General features: G+C 33.9%; 1 protein-coding gene across 8 annotated transcripts in view; it reads left to right on the forward strand.

Moving 5' to 3' along the window:
- GPHN (gephyrin) overlaps positions 1–26892 on the forward strand; it is a 448543-nt gene that overhangs the window by 241509 nt on the left and 180142 nt on the right. For all 8 annotated transcript variants that reach the window (XM_080942493.1, XM_080942494.1, XM_080942495.1 and 5 more), the window contains one exon: positions 15962–16096. In XM_080942493.1, coding sequence (XP_080798619.1) covers positions 15962–16096 — 135 coding nt within the window. The remainder of the gene's footprint in view (positions 1–15961; positions 16097–26892) is intronic.

The following is a 26892-nucleotide window of genomic DNA, read 5'->3' on the forward strand; positions in this document are numbered from 1 at the left end:
CTTTTTGAGTTCTTTGTATACCTTGGATATTAAGCCTCTATCTGATGTGGGTTTGGTAAAGAACTTTTCCCACTCTGTTGGCTGCTGTTTTGTTTTCATGACAGTGTCCTTAGCCTTACAGAAACTTTGCAATCTCATTAAGACCCATTTGTCAATCTTTGACCTTAGAGCACCAGCCATTGGTGTTTTGTTCAGAAAATTTTCTCCTGTGCCTATGTGTTCTAAGGTTTTCCCTAATATATCATCTAATAGTTTCAGTGTATCTGGTTTAATGAGGAGATCTTTGATCCACATACACTTAAGCTTTGTACAAGGAGATACGAAAGGGTCTATTTTAATTCTTTTGCATGCTGAGTGCCAGTTGGACCAGCACCATTTGTTGAATAGGCTGTCCTTTTTCCATTGAATGTTTACGGCTCCTTTGTCAAAAATCAGGTAACCATATATGTGAGGGCTCATTTCTGAATCTTCTATTCTATTACATTGATCCACGTGCCTATTTCTGTACCAGTACCTTGTTTTAAGCACAATTGCATTGTAATATAGCTTGAGGTCAGGGATAGTGATTCCCGCAGATGTTTTTTTGTTGTTGAGGATGGATTTTGCTATTCTAGGTCTGTTGTTATTCCAGATGAAATTGCACATTGCTCTTTCCAACTCTATGAAGAATTGGGTTAGAATTGGGTTGGAATTTTGATGGGGATTGCATTGAATATGTAGATTGCTTTTGGTAAGATGGCCATTTTTAAAATGTTGATCCTTCCAATCCATGAGCATGGGAGATCTTTCCATTTTCTGAGATCTTCCTTGATTTTCTTCTTTAGAGGTTTGAAGTTCTTGTCATACAGGTCCTTCACTTGCTTAGTTAGAGTCACACCAAGGTATTTCATACTTTTTTGACAACTGTGAAGGGTATCTTTTCCCTAATTTCTTTCTCCACATGTTTGTCCTTTGAATATAGGAAGGCTAATGATTAGTTTTATTTAATTTTATATCCAGCTACTTTGCTGAACTTGTTTATCAGCTTTAGGAGTTCTCTGGTGAAATTCGTGGGGATCATTTAAGTACACTATCATGTCATCTACTAATAGTGATGTTTGTACCTCTTCCTTTCCAATTTGTATCCCTTTGATCTCCTTTTGCTGTCTAATTGCTCCAGCCAGGTCTTCCAGTACTATGTTGAATAGGTCGTGGGAGAGTGGGCAACCTTGTTGAGTCCCTGATTTTAGCGGGATTGCTTCAAGTTTCCCACCGTTAAGTTTGATGTTGGCTGTTGGTTTGCTGTATATTGCTTTTATTATGTTTAAGTATATGCCTTGGATTCCTGTTTTTTCCAAAACTTTTAATATGAAAGGGTGTTGAATTTTGTCAAATGTTTTCTCAGCATCTAGTGAGTTGACCATTTGGTTTTTTCTTTGAGTTTGTTTCTATGTTGGATTACATTGATGGATTTTTTTATATTAAACCATCCCTGCATCTCAGGGTGAAGCCTACTTGATCATGGTGAATGTTCATTTTGATGTGTTCTTAGATTTGGTTGCAAGGATTTTGTTGAGTATTTTTGCTCAATGTTCATAAGTGAGATTGGTCTGAAGTTCTCTTTCCTTGTAGGGTCTTTGTGTGGTTTAGGAATGAGGTTTATTTTAGCCTCAAAAAATGAGTTAAGTAGTATTCCATCTGATTCTATCTTGTGAAATAGTTTGGAGTGTATTGGTGTTATGTTGTCAATAAATGTCTGATAAAATTCTGCACTGAACCCATCTGGACCTGGGCTTTCTTTGGTTGGGAGGCTTTTGATGACTGCTTCTATTTTTCTAGGTGTTATGAGATTATTTAGATGGTTTACCTGGTCCTGGTTTAACTTTAGGATCTTGTATCTGTCTAGGAATTCATCCATTTCCTCCAGATTTTCCATCTTTGTTGAGTATAGGCTTTTGCAGTAGGATCTGATGATTTCTTGAAATTGCTCAATTTCAGTTGTTATTTCTCCACTTTCCTTTCTGGTTTTGTTAATTTCAATACTCTTTCTTTGTCGTCTAGTTAGTCTGCCTAAGGGTTTATTAATCTTTTTAATTTTCTCAAAGAACCAGCTCTGGGTTTTTCTGATTCTTTGGATGGTTCTTTTTGTTTCTATTTGGGCTATTTCTGCCCTAAGTTTGATTATTTCTTGCCATCTACTCCTATTGGGTGTATCTGCTTCCTTTTTTTCTAGAGCTTTCAATTGTGGGGTCAAAATGCTAGTGTATGCTCTCCCCAGTTTCTCTTTGCAAGCACTCAGAGCTATGAGTTTTCCTCTCAGTACTGTTTTCATTGCATCCCATACGTTTGTGTATGTCATATTTTCATTTTAATAGAATTTTAGAAAATCCTTAATTTCTTTCGATATTTTTTTTTTGACCCTGCTATCGTTTAATAGAGCATTGTTTAGTTTCCATGTATATATGGCCTTTTTGTTGTCTTTATTGTTATTAAAGGCCAACCTTAGACCATGGTGATTTGAAAGAATGCGTGGGAGTATTTCCATCTTCTTATATCGATTGAGGCTCGTTCTGTGTTTAATTATGTGGTCGGTTTTCGAGAAGGTGCCATGGGGTGCTGAGAAGAAGGTATATTCTTTTACTTTAGGATGATATGTTCTGTAGATATCTATTAATTTCTGTTTGTTCATAGTGTCTGCTAGTTTTACAGTGTCCTTTTTCAGTTTCTGTTCCCATGATCTGTCCATTGGTGAGAGTGGGGTATTAAAGTCTCCCACTATTACTGTGTGGGGTGAAATATATGTTTTGCGCTTTATTAGGGTTTCTTTTATGAATGTGGTTGCTTTTGTATGTGGAGCATATATGTTAAGTTTTGAGAGTTCCTCCTGACACATTTCCTCTGTAATGAGTAAAAAGTTTCCTTCCTTATCTTTTTTGATAACTTTTGGTTGGAAATTTACTTTATTCAATATTAGAAGAGCCACTCCAGCTTGCTTCTTGGGCCGTTTGCTTGAAAGTTTTTTTTTCCCAACCTTTTTCTGTGAGGTAGTATCTGTCTTTGTCTCTGAGATAAATTTCCTGTATGCAGCAAAATGCTGAGTGTTGTTTATGTATCCAATCTGATAGCCTATGTCTTTTTATTGTGGAGTTGAGTCCATTTATGTTAATATATATCAAGGAATTGTCTTTGCTCTTTCCTGCTATTATTGCTTTTGTAGGTTGGATTGCACCTGTGTCTCTTTCTCTTTTTGGTTTTCTTGCTTAGGAGTTTTCTTGTTTTTACTAGGATGTGGTTCTGCTCATTGTATTGGGTTTTCCACCTATAAGTCATTGTAGTGCTGGGTTTGTGGTCATATATTGTGGGAATTTAGTTTTGTCTTGGAATATCTTAGTCTCACCATCTATGGTGATTGATAATTTTGCTGGGTATCACAGCTTGGGCTGGCACTTTTGCTCTCTTAGGGTCTGCTTGATGTCTATGCAGGATCTTCTAGCTTTTATAGTCTCTGTTGAGAAGTGATTCTGATTGGTCTGCCTTTATATGTTACATGACCTTTTCCCCTTACTGCTTTTAGTATTCTTTCTTTGCTTTGGGCACTTGGTGGTTTGACTATTATGTGTTGGGATGAATTTCTTTTCTGGTCCAACCTATTTGGAGTTCTGGAGGCTTCTTTTATGCTTGTGTTCATCTCATTCTTAAGGGTAGGGAAGTTTTCTTCTATGATTTTGCTGAAGATATTTACTGTGCCTCTTAGTTGATATTCTTTGCCCTCTTCTAATTCTATTATCCTTAGGTTTGGTCTTCTCATTGTTTCCTGGATCTCCTGGACATTTTGGGTTAGGAACTTTTTGGTTTCTGCATCTTCTATGACTGTTTTGTCTATATTTTTAATGTTGTTTTCGGCCCCGGAGATTCTCTCTTCCATCTATTGTAGTCTATTGAAAATTCTTGCATGTTTGACTCCTGATTTCTTTTTTAGGATTTCTACTTCTAGGGTTGTCTCTTTTAGTGTTTTTTTTATTGTTTCCATTTCTGTTTTATATTCCTTCTTCCATTCCTTCATCTCTTTGGTTCTGTTTTCTTCTAGTTCTTTGAGTTCTTTGGGTGTTTTTGTTTTTCTTGTTTAAAAGCTTCTAATTCTTTATGTTTTTTCTCTCGTTCTTGTTTAAGGATCTCTATCATCATCTTGAGGTAGGATTTCGGGTTCGAGTCTTCTTTTTCTGGAGTGTTTGGCATTCTACTGTTTGTTGTGATTTGAGAGCTGGGTCCTAGTGTTGCCAGGTTGTCTTGGTTTTTCTGGGGTACGTTCTTTCGCTTTTCTCTTGCCATCTTGTTGTCAGTGATTGGTTCTTGCCTTTTTCTTGTATCTTGCCTGTGTCCCTGAATCTCTGCTGTTCCTGGTGGCAGATGGTCCGAGTACCTGTTCCTCACCCAAAAGCAGCCGGCTGGGAACATGGCCCAATGCTGGGTTCCTGGTCCCTGGATCAGGTAGGGCAGTGGTGCACTTTCCTAGCACGCTCGGCAGAGATCTCTCTGCCCCCTGTCTACGAGGTACTCCTTCCCCCCAGGCCTGTGTCTCTGCACTTGATTGATTTGTAATGGCTTTATTTTGTTCATAAACCATGCATCTCATCTTGTTTTCTTTAACTGCATTCTCATTGCAACTACTGACAGCTCAGCCTGCAAATTCCAAGATCATTAATCTTTAGAAACAGGCATCTAAAGATACATATTACTTTTCTCACTCATGGAAAACAAAGAAAGATTTAAAAATTAAAATTATTAAATTTAAATTATTTAACACTAATGATTTAGGACCTGAATATAAATTTTCTAAAAGTAATAATTTGAAAATAGTTCCAAAATGCTATATGTAGATGTCTTCATGTTAATACCCAGGATCTTTCTTTTTTTATTTATATTAAACAAATTTGTTTTAAAAACAGAGATAAATGTTCAGATTTCAAAAGATTTTTTACATAAATCTCTATGATTATATTTTTAGTCAGTACTTGATTATTTTTAAGTGTTTGATAGTATGCATTGAAAACTTACTTGTTACAATGAGCATAAAGTACAAAAACTTACTAGTTACAATACCATAAAGTACATGTAAAACAAAATGTAACATGGAAATGGTCAATGTTTTCTTGGTGCGTAAAGATTAAACAGGATGATTGTTAAATACCAAGGATTGCCACAAGGCTGCAATTTTAACTCTTTAGTAATTAATGATTTCAGGTCTAGGTCTACCACACTCTGAGAGAGTGCTATAGACTTTTTTGTTTTTCTAAGAAGGACTGAGATTTCCACATTTTGGCTTTCCTTTTTTTTTTTTTTTTTTTTTTTTTTTTCCTTGAGCTTCATATGTTTTGTTAATTTTTTCTTGGGTATTCAGAGATTTCTGAGGATAGTATCCAAGTATCAGTGACTGCATATTATGTCTGTTCTTTTGTGACTGGGTTACCTCACTCAGGTTGATATTCTCTAGTTCCATTTATTTGTCTAGGAATTTCATAAAGTCATTGTTTTTAATAGCTGAGTATTACTCCATCGGATAAATATTGCACACTTTCTGTATCCATTTATGTACTGAAGGACATCTGGATTCTATTCAGCTTTCGGCTAATACAAATAAGGCTGCTATGACCATGGTGTTGCATGTGTCCTTGTTATGTTGAAGCATCTTTGGAATATATACCCAGAAGTGGAATAACTGGGTTTTTATGTATTACTATGTCCAATTTTCTGAGGAACCTCCAGAATGATTTCCAGATTGGTTATACCTGCTCACAACTCCACCAGCAGTGGAGGGGTATTTGTCTTTCTCCATATGCTTACCAGTGTCTGTTGTAATCTGAATTTTTGCTCTTTCTGAATTTTTACCATTCTGATTGGTATGAGGTAGAATCTCAGGGTTGTTTTGATTTGCATTTCCCTGATGATTAGGGGTGTTGAGCATTTCTTAGGTACTAAATAAATGTTGAACATTTATTTAGATGCTTCTCGGCCATTCAGTATTTCTCAGTTGGGAATTAATTGTTTAGCTATGTACCCCATTTTTAAATAGGATTGTTTGATTCCCTGTAGTCTAACTTCTTGAGTTCTTTGTATATATTAGATATTACACCTCTATCAGATGTGAGATTGGTAATGATTCTTTCCCAGTCAGTTGGCTGCCATTTTATTTTCTTGACTGTGTCATTAGCTTTATAGAAACTTTGCAATCTCATTATTCTTATTAATCTATTCTTGATCTTAGAGCATAGGCCATTGGTGTTCTGTTCAGGAAATTTACCCCTGTACCTATCTTTTCTAAGTTCTTTCTCTCTTTCTCTTCTAATTGTTTCAGTTTACCTGGTTTCATGTCATGATCTTTGATCCACTTGGACTTGAGATTTGTACAAGGAGATAAGAAAGAATTGATTTGCATTCTTCTGCATGCTGCCAGTTCAACCAACAGCATTTGTTGAAGAAGCTGTTCTTTTTCCATTAAATGTTTTTAGCTCTTTTGTCAAAGATCAGGTGACCATAGGTGTGTGGGTTCATTTCTGGCTCTTCAGTTCAATTCTGATTATTTATCTGCCTATCTTTGTATCAATACCATGTGGATTTTAACACAATTGCTTTGTAATGTAGCTTGAGGTCAGATGTGGTGATTCCTACAGAAATTTTCTTGTTGTTAAGAATAGATTTTGCTACCCTAGGTTTTTTGTTATTCCAGATAAATTTGCAGATTGCTCTTTTCAACTTTGTGAAGAATTGGAATTTTGATGGGAATTTTATGGAATCTGTAGATTTCTTTTGGTAAGATGGCCATTTTCACAGTGTTGATTCTTCCAATCCATGAGCATGGGAGATCTTTTCATCTTCTGAGATCTTCTTCAAGTTTCTTCTTCAGAGATTTGAAATTTTTGTCATGCCTATTTTTCACTTGCTTAGTTAGGCCACATCAAGATATTTCATATTGTCTGTGACTTTTATGAAGAGTATCTTTTCCCTAATTTCTTTCTCAGCCTGTTTATCCTTTGGGTAGAGGAAGGCTATTGATTTGATTGAGTTAATTTTTTATCCAGCCACTTTGCTGAGGTATTATATCAGCTGTAAAAGTGCTCTGGTGGAATTTTGAGGGTCACTTAAGTATACTGTCATGTCATCTGCAAATAGTAATATTTTGACTTCTTCCTTTCCTATTTGTATCCCTTTTACTTCTTTTTTGTTGTCTAATTGCTCTGGCCAGGACTTCCAGTACTATATTGAATATTTAGGGGGAGAGTAGGCAGTCTTGTCTAGTTCCTGATTTTAGTAGGATTGCTTCAAGTTTCTCACTGTTTAGTTTGATGTTGGCTGCTGGTTTGCTCTATATTGCTTTTACTATGTTTAAGTATGGGCTTGGATTCCTGTTCTTTCCAAAACTTTTACCATGAAGGGGTGTTGAATTTTGTCAAATGCTTTCTCTAAATCTAATGTGATGATCATGTGTTTTTCTTTTCTTTGAGTTTGTTTGTATGGTGGATTACGTTGATGGATTTCCACGTGTTGAACCATCCCTGCATCCCAGGATGAAGCCTGTTTGATCATGGTGAATGATCATTTTAAAGTGTTCTTGGATTCTGTTTGCAAGAATTTTATTGAGTATTTTTGCATCAGTGTTCATGAGTGAGAGTGGTCTGAAGTTCTCTTTTCCTGTAGGGTCTTTGTGTGGTTTAGGAATGAGAGTAATTGTGGCTTCAAAGAATAGCTTGGGTAGTGTTCCGTCCATCTTTGTTTTGTGGAATAGTTTGGAGTGTATTGGTATTAGATCATCTAGTATGTCTGATAGAAATCTGCCCTGGTTGGGAGGCTTTTGATGGATGCTTCTTTTTCTTTAGGTGTACTGGGCTTGCTTAGGTAGTTTATCTGATTTTGATTTAACTTTGGTATTTGTCTAGTAATTTCTCCATTTCCTCCAGATTTTCCAGATTTGTTGAGTATAAGCTTTTGTAGTAGCATCTGATGATTTCTTAAATTTCCTCAGTTTCTGTTGTTATGTCTCCCCTTTCATTTCTGATTTTCTTTAATTTGTATACTCTCTCTGTGCCCACTAGTTAGTCTGGCTAAGGGTTTATCAGTCTTGCTGATTTTCTCAAAGAACCAGCTTCTGGATTTGTTAATTTTTGTATGGTTCTTTTTGTTTCTACTTGTTTGATTTATGCTCTGAGTTTGATTATTTCCTGATGTCTACTCCTCTTGAGTGTATTTGATCTTTTTGTTCTAGAGCTTCCAGCTGTGCTGTTAGTGTTCTCTCCAGTTTCTTTTTGGAGGCTCTCAGAGCTATGAGTTTTCCTCTCAGTACTACTTTCATTGCATTCCATAGGTTTGGGTATGTTGTGCTTTCATTTTCATTAAATTCTAAAAAAAATCCTTAATTTCTTTCTTTACTTCTTTCTTGACCCTGTTATCATTGAGTAGAACATTGTTCAGCATTAATGTGTATGTGTGCTTTTTGTTCTTTTTGTTATTATTAAAGACCATCCTTTGTCCATGTTGGTCTGATAGGATGCATGGGAATATTTAAGGCTTGTTTTGTGACCGACTATATGGTCAATTTTGGAAAAGATGCCATGAGGTACTGAGAAGGAGGTATATTCCTTTGTTCTAGGATGAAATGTTCTGTAGATGTCTGATAATTGGTTCATAACCTCTACTAGTTTTGCTGTGCTCTGTTCAGTTTCTTTTTCCATGACCTGTCCATTGATGAGAGTGGGGAGTTGAAGTCTCCCACTATTATTTGATGTGGTGTAATATATGCTTTGAACATTAGTAGGATTTCTCTTATAAAGGTGGGTGCCCTTGTATTTGGAGCATAGATGTTCAAGATTGAGAGTGCATCTTGATAGATTTTTTCTGTGATAAGTAAAAAGTGGTTTTTATCTTTTGATAACTTTTGGTTGAAATTTTATTTTATTTGATATTAGAATATCTACTCCAGCTTGTTTCCTGGGCCCATTTGCCTGGAAGGTTTTTTTTCCCAACTTTTTTTACTTTGATGTAGTGTCTGTCTTTGTCTCTGAGATAAATTTCCTGTAGGCAGCAAAATGCTGGGTCCTGTTTATGTATCCAGTCTGATAGTCTATGTCTTTTTTTTTTTTTTTTTTTTGGTGGAATTGAGTCCATTGATGTTAAAAGAAATTATGGTATACTGATATTTGTTTCCTGTTATTTTTCTTGTTAGAAGTAGACGTATGTTTGTGTGCTTCTCTTTCAGTTTCCTTATGTTACTATTCCCCCCCCCCTTGGGTGTAGTTTCCTCCCTTGTGTTGGATTTTTCCATTTATTATCCTTTGTAGGGCTGCATTTGTGGACAGATCTTGTGTAAATTTAGTTTTGTCCTGGAATATCTTGGTTTCTCCATCTATGGTGATTGAGAGTTTTGCTAGATATAGTAACCTGGGCTGCCTTTTGTGTTCTTTTAGGGTCTGTATGACTTCTGTCAAGGATCTTCTAGCTTTCATAATCTCTGTTGATAAGTCTGGTGTAATTCTGATTGATTTACCTGTATATGTTACTTGTCCTTTTTCCCTTACTGCGTTTAGGATTCTTTGCTTTGAACATTCAGTGTTTTGACTATTATGTGTCATAAGAGATTTTTTTTTTTTTAAAAAAATCTGGTCCAATTTATTTGAAGTTCTATAAGCTTCCTGTATGTTCATGGTCATCTCATTCTTAAGAGCAGGAATATTTTCTTCTATGATTTTGTTGAAGATATTTACTGTGCCTCTTAGTTGATATTCTTCTCCCTCTTCTATTCCTATTATCCTTAGGTTTGGTCTTCTCATTGTGTCCTGGATCTCCTGGACATTTTGCGTTAGGAGCTTTTTGGTTTTTGTATCTTCTCTGACTGTTTTGTCTATGTTTTCCATGTTGTCTTCGCTCCGAGATTCTTTCTTCCATCTCATGTAGTCTGTTGGAGATGCTTGCTTGCATCTGTGACTCTTGATTTCTTTTTTTTTTTTTTTGTTGTTGTTGTTTTTCCATTTTTTTTAACCACTTTATTTTAAAAAACAAAGATAAATGTACAAATTTTAAGCATTTTTGCATAAAAGTATACAAATACATTTTTGTCAGTGCTTGGTTTTTTTTTTTAAAGGTTTGATAGTGTGCATTAAGATCTGACTCATTACAATGAACATAAAGTACAAGTAAAACAGGATGTAACCTGGAATTAGTCTAAGTTTTCTTGGTGTGTAAGGATTAAGCATAATGTTTTTTTCTTTTCTTTTCTTTTCTTTTGTCTTTTCTTGAATTTCATATAGTCTGTGAGTTGTTTCTGGGGTGTTCAGAGCTTTCTGGGGTTAGTATCCAATTATCAATGACTTCATATTATGTCTGTTCTTTTGTGACTGGGTTATCTCACTCAGGATAATATTCTCTAGATGCATCCATTTTCTTAAAAATTTCATAAAGTCATTGTTCTGGTAGCTGAGTAGTACTCCATTGTGTAAATGTACCACAGTTTTTGTATTCATTCATCTACTGAAGGACATCTGGGTTCATTCCAGCTTCTGGCTATTATAAATAGAGCTGCTATGAACACTGTGGTTCATGTGTCTTTGTTGTATGTTGGATCGTCTCTGGGGTATATGCCCAGAAGTGGAATAACTGGGTCTTCAGGTAGTATTATGTTCAATTTTCTGAGGAATCAATCGCCTGACTGATTTCCAGAGTGGTTGTACCAGTTTACAACCCCACCAACAGTGGAGAAGTGTTCCTCTTTGTCCACATCCTTGCCAGCATCTGCTGTCATCTGAATTTTTGATCTTTGCCAATCTGACTGGTGTGAGGTAGAATCTCAAGGTTGTTTTGATTTGCATTTAACTAATGGCTAATGATGTCGAGCACTTCCTTAGATGCTTCTGAGCCATTCTATATTTCTCAATTGAGAACTTTTTGTTTAGCTCTGTACCCCATTTTTAATAGGGTTGTTTGATTCTCTGGTGTCTAGCTTCTTGAGTTCTTTGTATACCTTAGATAATAGGCCCCTATTTGATGTGGGGTTGGTAAGGATCTTTTCCTACTCTATTGTTTGCCATTTTGTTTTCTTGACAGTGTCCTTAGTCTTACAGAATCTTTGCAATCTCATTAAGTCCCATTTGTCAATATTTGACCTTAGAGCACGAGCCATTAGTGTTCTGTTTAGGAAATTTTCTCCTGTACCTATGTGTTCTAAGATTTTTTCTACTTATCTAGTAGTTTCATTGTTTGGTTTTCCATTCTTAGGGTTGTCTTTTCATTTTCAATTCCTTTATCTGTTTGGTTGTGTTTTCCTGTAGTTCTTTGAGTGATTTTTTGTGGTTCTCCTGTACTTGTTTATGGGAGTTATTTATATGCTTCTCCAAGATCTCCATCATCATCATGAAGTATGATTTCAAGACTGACTCTTGTTTTTCTGGTGTGTTTGGCAATCCACTACTTTCTGTGGTAGAGAGCTTGGTTCTGATGTTGCCAGGTTGTCTTGTTTTCCATTCTTTAAGTTCTTTTACTTTCCTCTTGCCATCTTGTTATCTGTGATAATAGATGATCTTGTTGTCACTGACTGGCGCCTGTCTTTCCTGTGGATCTGAGGGCCAGTGGGCTCAGGAAGGAAATTGCTTCTGGGTGATCGGTTCTTTTTTGGCAAGCAATGAGTTCTGATGGCAGTGACTCAGTTCTGTCTTTGTGGGCTCAGGTTTGGGAGCTCTTGTGAGGCTGTTCTGGAAGCTCAGCCCTTTCCCCACTGGTCCTGAGTCCTACTAGCAGAAACCAGGGTCATTCTCTAGGTCAAAAAGGTCCCTTTTCCAGAAAGCGCTGCACTCTCTGTGCTTTGAGAACTCCTTGTGGGACCTCCCCGGGCCTATGAGTCAGGCTTACCTCTGGTCCAGGTGTAAAAGCACCTGTGCAGCTCATCTTTCCTGGGCAAATCCTGAGTCTGGATGACAGAGCCCCAGGAACTTTCTTATTAGCTGGGATTTAATATTTATTTGTAAGTTGTAGCAGTATTAATCATTTTAACAGATTTTGGTTAGACTCAATATGTATTTCTATGGTAAATGTTGAGTCATTTATCAAAGCGTCTAATGCTTTTATTCTCTTCACCTTGCCTCCATAGGAAAGAGTGAGGTAATGGTCAATAATAGTAAAGGGAGGGCTTTGATATTCTTGGTGCTTCTGAATACAATAGAAATATATTGTTCCAGGCCATAAAGAATGTGCAACCTAGTTAGGATTACCCTCGTTGCTACTTTACTTTCTTTGGCAATTTTGTACTGTTTTCTCATCAAAGAAAGAAACTTGATCAGTGAATGTAGTGAGTCCTTAGCAGTTAACCAGTGATATTATTACTACTTACTGCCAAGCTTTCTGGCTGCCTGTCCAGCAGGTATTTTCCATTCTTGCTTCCTAATACTACACAACATACATTCCCATCATATAGTTTGAGTAGATTGGCTTAATATAATCACCATTTCTATTTTATCTACCCACAGTTATTATTTTAGGCAGCACCTAATTCAAACTAATCAAAGCTAGTGGTTCTCAACTTTTGAGTTTGTTTAAAGTACTGGGCACATATTAGAACAGAGAATGGATACATGGAAAGGCCATCAAGGAGACTGGTGTTATGAGGGAATAAGTTCCATATAATTTAGATAGAGGGATGTGGGTTAAAGAATAGTTTCTGTTGAAAACTTGAATAGAAAGTGAAAATGAGGTAGGCAAAACATGTTTTTATGGGTTTTTTTCTTTGTCATACGGAATACAAACAGGCATCAAAAACAATAATATAATAAAAGTAGACAAAATAAAACGAACCAGAATAGAGCAAAACAAGGAAACAGAAGGAAAAGAACAACAACAAAAAGTTCAAGAAGTACATGCAGTTGCAGACACATACACAAAAATCCCATAGAAACACAAAGTCGGGAAGGATAACATATAAGCAGAGGATCTGTAAGGGTGGGGGTGGTGGTTGCTGACAAAGTATTAGAAAAGTACCTCCAAAAATACCATGGAGTTTACTTTGTGTTGACCATCTATTTTTGGGCATGGGGCCTGCTCTTAAAGGCCGTTTATATAACTAGTTAGATTCAATTGGAGAAAACAAATTTGCAAGTCGGTATCAATTAGAGATGGTTTTGAGTTAGGGATGTGGACTGTGTCCTCTTCCCCTTTCCATGCTGGGTCCTATCAGGTCTCGGTGAGTTCATATGTGCCCTGGTCCTGCTGTGTCTGTTCTGGTTGATAGTTTTGCTGTGTATAGTATTCTGCATTGGCATCTGTAATCTCTCAGAGTGTGAGATTTTCCATTAAGAAAAGAGATGCTATTCTATTGGGTATGCTTTTTAGTTCCTTTTCCCCTTGCAACTTTTAATATTCTTTCTTTGTTACTTATTTCTTATTAGTATTAGCATTAGCATTAGTATGTGCCATGGGGAATCCCTTTCCTGGTACTCTTTATTTGGTGTTTTTACCTTGAAAAGCACCTCTTTACATTATGAAGATTTTCTTATATGATTTTTATTGAAAATATTTTCTGTGTTCTTTAACCTGGATTTTTATGTCCTTGTTTCTTTTATTCTTAGATTTGGTGTTATTATAGTGTCCCAGATTTCCTGAATGTTTTGTGCCTGGATTTTTTTTTAATTTAATATTTTCTTTGACTGACATTTATTTCTTCTACCTTTTCTTCAATGGGTGAAATGCTCTCTTCCATATCTTAGATTCTGTTGGCCAGATTTACCTCTGAGGCTTTTTTTTTTTTTTTTTAATCTTCCGAAATTGTTCATTTTCTACTATTTGCAGTTTAGGTTTTCATTAATGATTTTATTTCTACCTTTTTAAACTTTTTTTCCACTGCTTTTTTGTATTTTCACAGACTTTTTTAAAGGTTTTGTTCATTTCTTCTCTAAGGTCCTTAACTGTATTCATATTTGCTGATTTGAAGTCCTTGTCTTATGATTCAGCCCTATGAATATCTCCTGGCCTACACTACTAGGGTTACTAGTTTCTGACCAGTATAATGTCTTGTCTGTTCAGTGCACTTTTGAACTGGCGTCTAGGTATCTGGAATGATGATGATTGAGGTGTTTCTAGACATTGACATCTGCTCTTGTCTCTATAGCATGGGTGTTCTGTGCTTTAGTTGTTGTTGTTCTCTCAGGATCTTACACATGTGCCCATGATGCCTATTCAAGTTGGTGGGTGGCCGAGAGAAATGGAGATGTTCTCGGAGAAAATGCTGAGAGTGTAGAAAAGAGGTAAAGGAATTCTGTTGACACCAAGTGGCTGTTACCTCCAAGGAGTTAGAGGTGGGGTGAGAGTAGATGCTCCTGCAAGTACATTTCAGTAGTATGATGGGTGTTTCTGAAAAAATAGGGATGGAATAACTAGGTAAGTCCTGAGTCTTTACCAAGAGTTGGAATTTCTAGTGAATGGTGTTGATATGGTAGGAAGGACACTTGCAAGTCATCTGCTACAGGATAAATAAGGAGAGATTATGGTAGAGACATTATAATTGAAGACTAGGAAAATAGTGAGGATGTCCTACCTGAGTCCCAGCCAGGTGTTGCTACCATATGTCCCTCTGAGAGTATTTCTACGTGTCAGAAGCTGATGGCCTAGAAGAGATGATTAAGAGAATACATAGGAAAGATTCAGCTAAGCTGAATCTCTTCTGAGCAGCAGGGGTCCCAAGGCAATAGAGGTATGGTGAGAGGAGGGGCACCTGAAAGCCAGCTGCTGAGGGCTCAGGGAAGACTAGAGATAATTCAATAGTAGGCAGGAAAGAAAGTGAAAATTGTCTGCCTGATTCACAACCTGATGTAGCCTCTCAAGATCCCAGGTAGTTTTTTCTAGGTATTTGCATCCTTAAGTTCACAGTTTTAAACTGGCAATCTGTGTCCAATACTGGAGCACAAAATAACTAAATTATTCATAAGTCTAAAGTAATATATTTGATAACATAAATATTTATATTTAAGTCTGTGTACATTATTTCTTATTTTGTTTATATTTTTGGAATGGTGGTATTCAGCCATATCAGGCTTTACCATAGATATAACCTAATAGCCAACACTTGTTAAATATTTACTATTTCAAACTGCTAAGTAATTTGTGTACATTACCTTACTTAATCATTAAAATAATCCAAGAAGCCAGATGCTGTAATTATCCTCATTTTTAAGATAAAGAATATGTTGCTGAAATGATAGATTCTTCAGTCATAACAGAAGTAAGATTGTACACTTAAGTAATTTGTTTTTAATAAAGGCAAATATATTTGGACTGGATTTAGAAAAAGCAGAAAGGCAATGTATATTCCTGTGGAATTAGTAATCAAAAACCCCACTGTTCCTATTTAAATTGTGTCAAAAGGGATCCTGAGAAATCTAGGGAATCCATTACCATACGTAGAAAAGGCCGTATATGCATTAACAGAATCATGGTCTGCAGTTGAGAAACACATCTAACCTTTGAACTGCTAGAGATGAAGCAAGAAAAAAATAAAGTACAAAACCTATTCTCTTCTAACCCTTGGTCTCATGCCAGGCCTTGACATCTAGAACCCAACTGGAAATCCAAGAATACAAGATAGCTATTTGATAATGTCCATAAAGGCCAGCGAGAAACAGAGAGAATGAAATGCTGGGAAATGAAATAGTAAATATCTAGGAGTTTCTTGCTTAAGAATTCAGACTATTAAATGGTAAAGCTAATTATTGTGTGGCATATGTTTCCTCATAACTACATTTCTAGAATACTTCTCACTAAATTGCTTCACATTTTATTTGCCAGAAAAAATATAAATGTAAAAATGTGTAAATCAAATATTATATCTGTTTGTATATAATAAGCGACACCAATGAGAGCTCAACAACAAAGAATGACCAAATCAAAAACAAAAGCATGTGAGTACTGATTGCTCTTGGCATTTTCATAGCGTTAAACAATCGTCATTCTTGTTTAGATTCCAGACTCCATCATTTCTCGTGGTGTTCAGGTGCTCCCACGAGACACAGCCTCTCTTAGCACTACTCCTTCAGAATCGCCACGTGCTCAGGCTACATCTCGCCTCTCTACAGCTTCTTGTCCAACACCAAAAGTAAGTATAGTCTTATGTTTCTCTATTTTGAATTCTGAGAAAACTAACAAGTGTTTCCCCTGCTTGTCAAAGTTGGATTGCATGCAAAATACTGGTAAAAATGAATGAATTCACACCACCCATTGTCATAGATTATCCTATTAGAACAGTAGACATTTAGTATACAATATGCCTGCTTTTGTATCACGGGTAATGATAGCACTTTCTATAACTTCTGTTCTTTCTAGTAGACCTGTTGTTTTTAGGAAACTTATCAATGTAGTTGTAAAAAATTATTCTGAGAATAAATATGTTTGGAGCCAGAAATCAGCAATATTAACAAGATACTATAGAGGAAATGTTTTTTTAACTCCAGGCTAGGGTACCTACCTGCTCTACTATCATTCCAAATTGGTTTTTTTTTTTTTTTTTTTTTTTTTTTTTGAACAGACTCAACTTGGAATGTTGCTGCCTATTATTTGGAAACAAAACTAAATTTGTTAGAAAGAAAGTTTTAATGCCAACCTTTGGGGAAGGGTGGGATTTTCTTAGTTTTGAGTTTTTACACTGTTTCTGAATTGTGGTGGCCGAGACATTAGATACTATTTACAGCTTCATGTTTTGTGTGTATGGTAAAGTAATGAGCAAGCTTTCATACCATTCTACCTACCTTCTTGAATATCTCCTTTGTGGATAAATCACTCACTTGTTCTCTCAAGTTCCCCTTATGAGGTGACCAATATTGTTATCAAAAGGTTTCTTTTGTATTTAATGAGACATTGTATTTGTTACCAAGTTATATGCTAAATTTATTCTAAAAACCTGATATTTCAAAATGACCTTTTTCTTCATCACCATATTTAAAAGAAAGGATAGCTGTCTCTTTTAATGCCAAGTTTTCTATAGTTTTGTGAGTTATAATTCCATTTCACTAGAAATTATCTTAAAATATTTGATGTTATAATTTAGTTTGTTTTACATTATATGACAGATAATAGAATATTCAGGAAATCTTCATGATGATACTCTTGCTATATTTGTATATCATTGTGTTTAGATAGATCTCAATATAAGTAATAATTTTATCACTTAAAAATTGATGTTATAAAGCTTCAAAAAAGAAAAACTATAAAAACATTGTATCATAAAATATTTGTGGTACTTGAGTACCAGCCACATTTTAAACTAAATGAAAACATGAAGATCTACATTGCATAAAATAATTTTACTTTAAGTAAAGTAATGTATAATTTAAATTGCATTAAGTTCTGGTTATAGAAACTAAAAGCTCTAAATAGTTCACAAAATATTTAAAACTAAAATTTAGGCTCACTATGTTTTAATCTACCATATATTAAGACCTAGTAGCTGAAAATTAAAAAAAGAAACTACTGAAGATATAGTATAATTCTCCTTTTTATAAAAATGCTTTATTACAGATATATTTGAAAAAAGGTTTAAGCTAAATATAGTTACATGAAATTGTTTTTAACTCTCAAAACACTCTTTCTATATTACAAAGAGGATAATAAATATAATTTTAAGAATCATTTGTACTTATAATTTCTTCAAAGCAAAATTCCAAAATGAAAGTGTTTTAATATTTATTAAATTATTGTGCCTATGTAAAGACTTTAATTGAACAAGTAGCTTCTTTTGATATTGTTACTAATTGATATTTACATGTACAAACTGACCGTAAATTCAGATAATTTTTCCTATCTAAAAGAGTTATTTTTATAAAATTTTACTGGTACAAGAATATATGCCTGAAAGTTATAATTATTAGCTAAGCCAATATATTTGCTTGTAATTTCAGCACTCAAGAGATAAGGCAGTTTGGGCTAGATAGTAAGTGAGGACAGCCTGGGAGACAAAGTAAGAACATGTCTCAAAAAGCAAGAATGAAGGCAGGGGAAGGAAAGAAGGAAGGAGAGAAATCAGAAAATAACATTTTGATCTTGCTTAATTTTTGAAGTAAAATTTAAATGTGGGGTTAAAATACTAATAATAAACTATTTTGAAAATTAATATTTAAAAAGAAAAGATTGTAAGATATTCTTTAAGATTAATATTTCAACTGGGATATGAAGAATGAAAGTAAAACATTAATTTTCATCTGAGTAGACATTCTAAAGTCATATTCATCAATAATTATTACTTGTTACTTATTTATAATTTTTTTGTAAATGCTTTCATTATTATATGAGTTTTTTTAATTCAGTGATCAGCATCTGATTTCAAATATGTTGAATTTTTTAAAGCACGAATTCTCGACTTACATTCTATCTCCCCCGGAGTTATAGTTCAAGACCATACATAGATAATACCACTTATCTCTAGCTGAAGGAAGCATTTATTTTAATTCAGCATCATACAGTTAAGAGCAGAAAGGAAGATAATAAAGAATGATTCTCAAGTTTCTAAGATAATAGTATTAACTGTTTTAGGATATAAAATATAACTAATTTTTCAAGGTTTTCTAAAGAAAGATATTACATTTGATTTTAAAGTGTTCCGTCTGAGGTATTTGTGAAGCATGCAATGAGTATTGTTCTATGCAGATTTGAAAGTACATCTTAAATTTCCCATTTCTATAATTACTGCATTTTAGTTATAATATTTTTAATTTATGTATTAGTCAGCCCTATATAATGACCTTTATGTTTCAGATTAAGCATAAAGTATGTCATGTATAGAAATATATGTGAAAATGAGTTTTCTTTGTATTTGAAATACCATATAATCTTGAATGATCAGTTTTAGAAACAGCTTTTGGCCTAGTAATAGAAGATACAGATTCCAATGCTTGCTTCTGTACTTAAAAACCTCACTACAGTAGTCAAGACATGAAAAATTTTTGAGTTTTCTGTCTATTTGAGATTATCTTTACCAAGTTGTATGAAAGGAGGACTGACCCAGTAGTATTTACCAATTTTGAAAGCCAAATATGCTACTGCAAGTTATAATAAAGTACAATTAAATGTTATGATTCATCGACAGAATGCATAATATTTGGATAATTATTTTTTAGATTTATTCAAGTGCTTGTAAAAACTTAAATAAAAGATTTAGGATGTAGCTTAATAATAGAAAGTTTGAAAAACATGTTCAAGGACTTGAGGTCACCCCCAGCACTGAATAAACACAAAATAAAAAGCCATGGTAGCACACTTCTGTAATCCTAACTGAAGAAGCATGAGGGGCTTTTCTTCAAGACTAGCTTAAGCTACATAGCAAGACCATCTAAAAAGAAAAGAAAAGAAAAAAAAAACAAGTGGCAATGAATCAAATTTAATGATTTTTTGGAGCATTTTAGTTGTTTCTTTAAATTTTAATACTGAATAATACTTAAAATGAAACTCTTTCTGATCATGTACAAATGAGCAGTGATTTCACTAGGTAATAACATTATTATGTTTGTGTGTGTGTGTGTGTGTGTGTGTGTGTGTGCGCGCGCGCACGCGAGCGCGCATGTATATGTGTTTGTTGCATATCTTTGCTTTTGTTTTGATCCTCTAGGATTTTTCCACCTATGAAAAGAAGAAATTCTCTGTAAAATATGCTATGTTGGTTTTGTTGTAGTTGTGTGTTCTTCTCAGTCTAATGATGACAGTAAAATATTAAAATGTAACAGTGATCATAGAATGAAATTTCCTTTAGCAATATTTATTTGGTGAAATCATGTAGTATTTTCATCAGGAAAATTTTTGTTGTGTTAGATAGTTTCTTATAATGAATTCTTACTGGACTGAATGCCACTCCTTTTGCTTTGTGGAGTACAGAAATTCTTAAGAACAAATGTGGGTCTTTTGTCTTTTATTGCCCATGAATAAAATAGTGCATAAGCCAAAGAAATGAAATGGTAAGTTGATTCTAAAGAAATGTATACAGTGTATAGAGAGCCCAAGTTCCATGTTGATGGTCTTTTTAATTAACGTGGTTAACGACTTAGCTCAGTGCTCATTTTCAGTTATGACAAACAGCAAAATCTGTAGAAACAAAAAAAAAAAGGAAAAAAGAAAAAGCTTGAAATATAAAATAATGACAAGACTAAATGAGAAGGAAAATCTTAATGCATTCATGATTCTTTTTAAAAATTGTTAAAATGGAGAATATTGTAAAGACTGATATTTCATATTTTTCAAGCATCTGACCTTTAACCTTTTTACAAGGTAATGTAGATTGTAGCCACCATGTTTCCTTGTGCTATAAAATTCGAAAAAAATTTTATGATGGTCAAAGGGAAAGGAATCTGTACCTAAGGTTACCAGAAAATTGTTTTGTTATGCTTAGAAAAAATGTTAATACTATTGATATCTAATTGAATAAAATTTATGTAGTTGTTTAAAAGAATATAATTGAAATATTATCATGAAAGCCATGTTCTCTTAATATAATAATGTCTAATCTTGTATTCAAACAACATGCAGATATAGGACTTCTTTTTTTTTTCTTTTTTTCTTTTTTTCTTTTTTTTCCAATTGAACAACTTTATTTTAAAAAACAAAGATTAATGTATAGATTTTAAAAGAATTTTTGCATAAAAGTATATAAATACATTTTTGTCAGTACTTGATTTTTTTACAACTTTATTTTACAAAACAAAGATAAATGTACAGATTTTAAGCATTTTTGCATAAAATTATACAATACATTTTTGTCAGTACTTTTTTTTCAGATTTTAAGATAATTTTTACATAAAACTATATGAATATATATTTTTAGTCAGTACTTGATTTTTTTAAAGGTTTGATAGTATGCATTGAAAACTTAATAGTTACAATGAGCATAAAGTACATGTAAAACAAAATGTAACATGAAAATAGTCAAAGTTTTCTTGTTGTGTAAAGATTTTTTTTTGTTTTGTTTTCTTTATTTCTTGGACTTCATACAGTTTGTGAGTTGTTTCTGGGGCAGTGCGAGCCTCTGGGGTTAGCATCCCACTATCAGTGACTGCATATTATGTCTGTTCTTTTGTGACTGGGTTATCTCACTCAGGATGATATTCTCTAGATGCAGCTATTTTCTTAAGAATTTGGTTAAGTCATTGTTTCTGGTGGCTGAGTAGTATTCCATTGTGTAAATGTACCACAATTTTTGTATCCATTCATCTTCTGAAGGACATCTGGGTTCTTTCCAGCTTCTGGCTATTATAAATAGAGCTGCTATGAACATTGTGGTGCATATATCTTTGTTGTGTATTAAAGTCTCTCTGGGGTATATGCCCAGAAGGACTTCTTTTAAGGGTTAGTTGGTTGGTTGATTGGTTGGTTTGTTTGTTTGTTTGTTTGTTGTTCTAAGCAAAATAATCTTTGTCAAGCTAGGGAAATAGCTCAGTGTCTAAAGTGCTATTTTAATCATTAGAACCAAAGTTTTGATTCCTATCATCCACATAAAAACCCAGCGGGTATATGTCAGCCCTACCGTAATCCCACCATAGAGGAAACAGACACAGGCATCTCCAGAGTAGGCTGTCAGGACAGACTAGCTGAATCAGTGACCAGTGAGTTAAAGTGTACCTCTCTATATATGATGTAAAATTTGATCAAAGACATCTGATATCAACTTCGAGCTCTATACACTTAAAAAACACATGTACCTATATGTACGTGTACACACACACACAGAGAGAGAATATATAGCACATACCTATATACCCTCCAAAATTATGAATAAATATAATTTTTATTACTCGGGGCCTTCAATATATGAGTCTGAGAAAATGTGATTTTTTTCTTGTTATCCTATGGAAATTAAAGTTTTTCTCTAATACCATATATTCATTGTGAAATTTTTTGCTAGTAATGTTATTTTTTAATTCTTTTATATTGTCACTATTTTTAATTATGTGATCAGCTAGTCAACTAACAAAATTAAGAATCAAAAAAATTTATTTACTTGTTCTCATGTTACTTTAAATTAAGACTGACTCATGCTTTATAATAATAAATTGTAATTTGTATTATTTTAAAAGCCTAAACAAATCAGAAATTTTTCTGAAGCATCAGTTTTATTTGCTTTTGTTTTAAAATATTTTAGCCTTAATATATTAGTATTTGTTTAACCATTAATGATGTGGAAATTTGGGGATTTACATATAGAATTAATAAACAACATAAAGAATGGAAACCATTAAGTTAATTATATTTTAAATATAGTATCTAACAACATGAAAAGTTTTTCGGTGTATAGTTTTCTACCCACTTGGGAGTTATTAAAGATTATTCTTGCAGACTGCCCTAATGTGGCAATTCTCTAACCCGATTGACCTCAAGCTATTCTTTAAAATTAGTGAAATTTACAAATAAATTTGCTAATGTAGGTTGTGTCTAACAATACTTACTGTACTAGAAATTAAAACTGAGACATTTTTATATACTTTTTTGTTTGGTGACTTTAAAATCGAAATAAACTTATATATGTTCAGGTAAATCTTATTTTTATGAAGAACTTTTCCACAACCAATTCATGATGAAAAGTTTGTCATTGTTTACATTTTTTAATTACTGTAGATTGCTGACTTAATAGAATACTTGAATCCTTACAGTAAATTTAATCTACCATGATGTTAATTTAATTCAAGACTATGAAGGAACAAATATGGTTAGAAAAATAAGTACAATATTAGTATATGTAATAATTGTGGATTTTAACTACTGTACCAAAAATATATGGTTTTGTTTAAAGGGTGAAAATTTTACTTAATAAATTTCAAGTAGAAAGAATTGCAAGCCTTTCTCTGGTTGTTATATATATATGATATTAGATGTTTCTAAAAGAAATTCTAATAAAACAAAAATCAACAAAAAATCAAAAAAATTAACAACTTTTTCTAATATATATCCTATAATTATGTAATATACAGATACAGGATATTATGTATATAGTTTTTTAAAGGTTTCTTGAAATGTAAAAACCTAAAACCCTATTTGTTACTATTTTATACTCTTATAATTTGGGTGTCTCACAATTTGAATAAATCTTTTCTCCAGGAATAATTTGGGAACATGTGCATTTGTCATTTGGATATTTCAGAATACATCATTTTCAGTGTTGACAGAGTTTATCTCATCAAGAAATCATCGTTATTAAAATGGCTTCTCAGCTAATCCTAAAACTCCAAGTATTTGAAGGCTTCTACCTTATAGTGTCAAAAATACATTTTTTGATGTTCTGATTTCTGCTGAGGAACAAGTATTTGGCACAAAAAAAGGGGGGATGCAGTAAATGTTTCAGCTCTCCTTAGATAATATTTATTGTAAAAATTATCTATTAAATTTTTAACTCTAAATAATTTTACTTTCTCAATTGCTCCTTGATTCTTTCAAGTAAGAATTAAGTTCTCTGTAAAAATGAGGTAGTTGGAATTTTGTTTCTTGTTTTGTTTTGTTTTTGAGACATTAGCATATATATATATAACAAAAGTATGTAATTCATATCACCCATTTTATCAGAATCAAGAACGAAGCCTTAATTTGTTAAATTACTATTGACTGTTTGATTGAGGACAGACAGTATTAAGGGAAACTAGATTTTTAAAAAGCTGTACATATCAGGAAATAATATTTAGTGACTATCCTATTTGGATTAACTTTTGTAGTTTATACTGTTAAGTATAAACTCAACATTGCTTTTGTGGCCTTAATGAAAATGTCAGTGTAGAAAGGAAGGCAGCGAATGTTTGAATATTGCTAGTAAAATTGGCCTTGTGAACTACTAAAAGGATTTCAGGAACCCTCCATGGATACATGCTCGTAGTATCAATGATATAATCTAAACTGGTGTATTTTAGAAAATGTTCTATGCTAAAATGATGTATGGTGAGTGTTATTTCTTACATATTTTTATAAAGACAATATTAAGGTAGTATCCTCAACCAAAGAAGTCTAATCTTTTTTTTTTTTTGGTAGTTGACTATTAGTACTTTTCTCTGTACAAATAATTCATCCTGACTCTGAATTTCAAACCAGTAACATTTTCTTCTCTCTGATTCAAAATGAGCAGACTTCATAAAGACTTTGAAAGATAGAAGGCCCAAAATAATAATTTTCAAACAGCACTTACTTTACTTTTAGTGTGATACTGCTGCTGCTTTTGGGTAAAAGCCAGTGCTTCCCAAGATACCCTGAAAACCATTGGCATTTGCCAAACTCTTCTTTAAGTAATAACTTAACATTGGTAAATGATATTAGTGTGGATTAACTGAGGATGGTTTCTTTTAGTTTGGAACATTTAAATTTTGGATGATTTTAAGGCTGGGAAATATATAGCTCTGTTATTGAACACTTAGCTAGCAAGCACAGGACTGGGTTCCTTCCCTATTACTACAAATTGGAAAGAACTAGATGTGAGAAGTAGAGAAGCAGAATGGAAAGAAAAAAAATTGAGAAGCTTCAAATAAGAAAATACAAAATTTCATTATTTCCTAAAATAAATCATACTGATATTGCTAGACTCCCACAGATGCGTATCAGTGTTCAGATGACTTTCTTTCAGCACTCCAGACTGTTTTGGTAATTCTTATCAAATCCCTAATTTCTATAGATATTTTTAAGTCTTATTTGTAATTCATATGTGTACATATTTTGCCTACATGTATGTTTGTGCACCATATCTGTTTCTTAGTGCACAAGGGGGTCAGAAAAGTAACTCATATTCCTTGGAATTGGAGTCATGGAGATTTAAGAGTTACCACATTGGTGCTGGGAACCAAACCTAGGTCCTCTAGAAAAGTAGCAAGTGCTCTTAATTACTGCACCATCTCTGCAGCTACACACACACACACACACACACACACACACACACACACACACCTATATATATGTTACCAGTTTCTTTTCTAGTTCCTTGCTATCTAACTTTTCCATCTTTATATAGACATAGGCAGGGTTCTTTTTGTTTTGTTTTATTTTTTTTTCAAGTTTTTTTTTAACTGATAGAGAAGTACTTTAATATATACACTACACAAATCCCATTGTGATGTGTGTTTCTGTGTGTTCTTCTCACTGGTAGTAACCAGAGAGTGTTTTGGTTAGTTTTCATATGAACAATTAGCTTTAAATAACTTAGGCTGTAAAGAGCTGTTTGTTTGTTTCTTTACTTACATTTCAAATGTTATCCCTTTTCTTGGTTTTCTCTCTGGAATCTCCCCATCTCATCCCCCCTCCCCCTGCCTCTATGAGAGTGTTCCCCACCCACTCACTCCCTCCAATCTCCCTGTCTATCAGCATGTAAAAGAATGCAAATCAAGCTATTCTTGTCACCTTGTACAAAGCTCAAGTCCAAGTGGATCAATGACCTCCACATAAAACCCAAAACTAATGGAAGAGAAAGTGGGGAAGAGCCTTGAACACATGGGCACAGGGAAAATTACCTGAACAAAACACCAATGACTTATGCTCTAAGATCAAGAATAGACAAATGGGACCTCATGAAATTGCAAAGCTTCTTTAACACAAAGGACACTGTCAATTGGACAAAACAACAACCAACAGATTGAAAAAAGATCTTTATCAATCCTACATCTAATAGAGGGCTAATATCCACTATATACAAAGAACTCAAAGAGTTAGACTTCAGAGAATCAAATAGCCCTACTAAAAAATGGGGTACAGAGCTAAACAAAAAATTTACAACTGAAGATTATTGAATGGCTGAGAAGCACCTAAAGAAATTTTCAGCATCCTTAGTCAACAGGGAAATGCAAATCAAAACAACCCTGAGATTCTACCTCACACCAGTGAGAATGGCTGAAGATCAAAAACTCAGGTGACATCAGATGCTGGTGAGGATGTGGAGAAAGAGGAACGCTCCTCCACTGTTGGTAGGATTGCAAGCTGCTACAACCACTCTGGAAATCAGCCTGGTGGTTCCTCAGAAAATTGGACAGAGTGCTTGCTACCTGAGGACCCAACTATACCACTCCTGGGCATATTTCCAAAAGATGCTCCAACATGTAACAAGGACACATGCTCCACCATGTTCATATCAGCCTTATTTATAACAGCCAGAAGCTGGAAAGAACCCAGATGTCCCTCAACAAAGGAATGGATATAGAAAATATGATACATTTTGTCAAGTTTTTGTTGCTGTGTGTTTTGGTTTGTTTTTGCTATTGACTGTTTATAGCAAAACAGAATTGTGAGATTTGAAAGATTTTTTTTTCTAACATGTTAGACAATTAGACATATTTTGATACATTTATCTGCTTCACAGAATTTTACATTAATTTATTTCTTCATCCCAGTGTCACCTGTGCTTAATATGTAATGATAATGAAATGAAATATTCTCTCTGGTGATTGTTATTGTCAGTTTCACAGTACCTTCCATTTCCTTATAATTATCTAATGTTCATAGAACTACATTGTCACCAAAGCTAAGTACCAGTTATACTGAGTACAGCTCCAAGCTCAGCTGTCAGACTATTTTTTTGTTTTAGTTTTAATTTCTTGTTTTATCTTTAGGGGAGCCAGGTCATATTTAATTGTGATTTTAAGATTTTTTTTCTTTATATGAGTAAACTGTAGCTGTCTTCAGACACACACTAGAAGAGGGCACCAGGTTCCATTACAGATGGTCGTGAGCCACATGTGGTTCCTGGAAATTGAACTCGGGGCCTCTGGAAGAGGAATCAGTGTTCTTAACCACTGAGCTATCTCTCCAGCTCAGGAGTATTTTTTAAATTGTTTTGAGCTTTGTTTTATTTTTGACAAGATCTTTTTAGGCATTCATGGCAGGGCTCCAAATTGAGATCCTCCTTCCTTAGTCCCCTAAATGTTTTAATTATATGATGTATACTTCCATGTCTGGCTA

Source organism: Micromys minutus (genome assembly GCF_963924665.1).
Source record: "Micromys minutus genome assembly, chromosome: 1".
Taxonomy (NCBI): domain Eukaryota; kingdom Metazoa; phylum Chordata; class Mammalia; order Rodentia; family Muridae; genus Micromys; species Micromys minutus.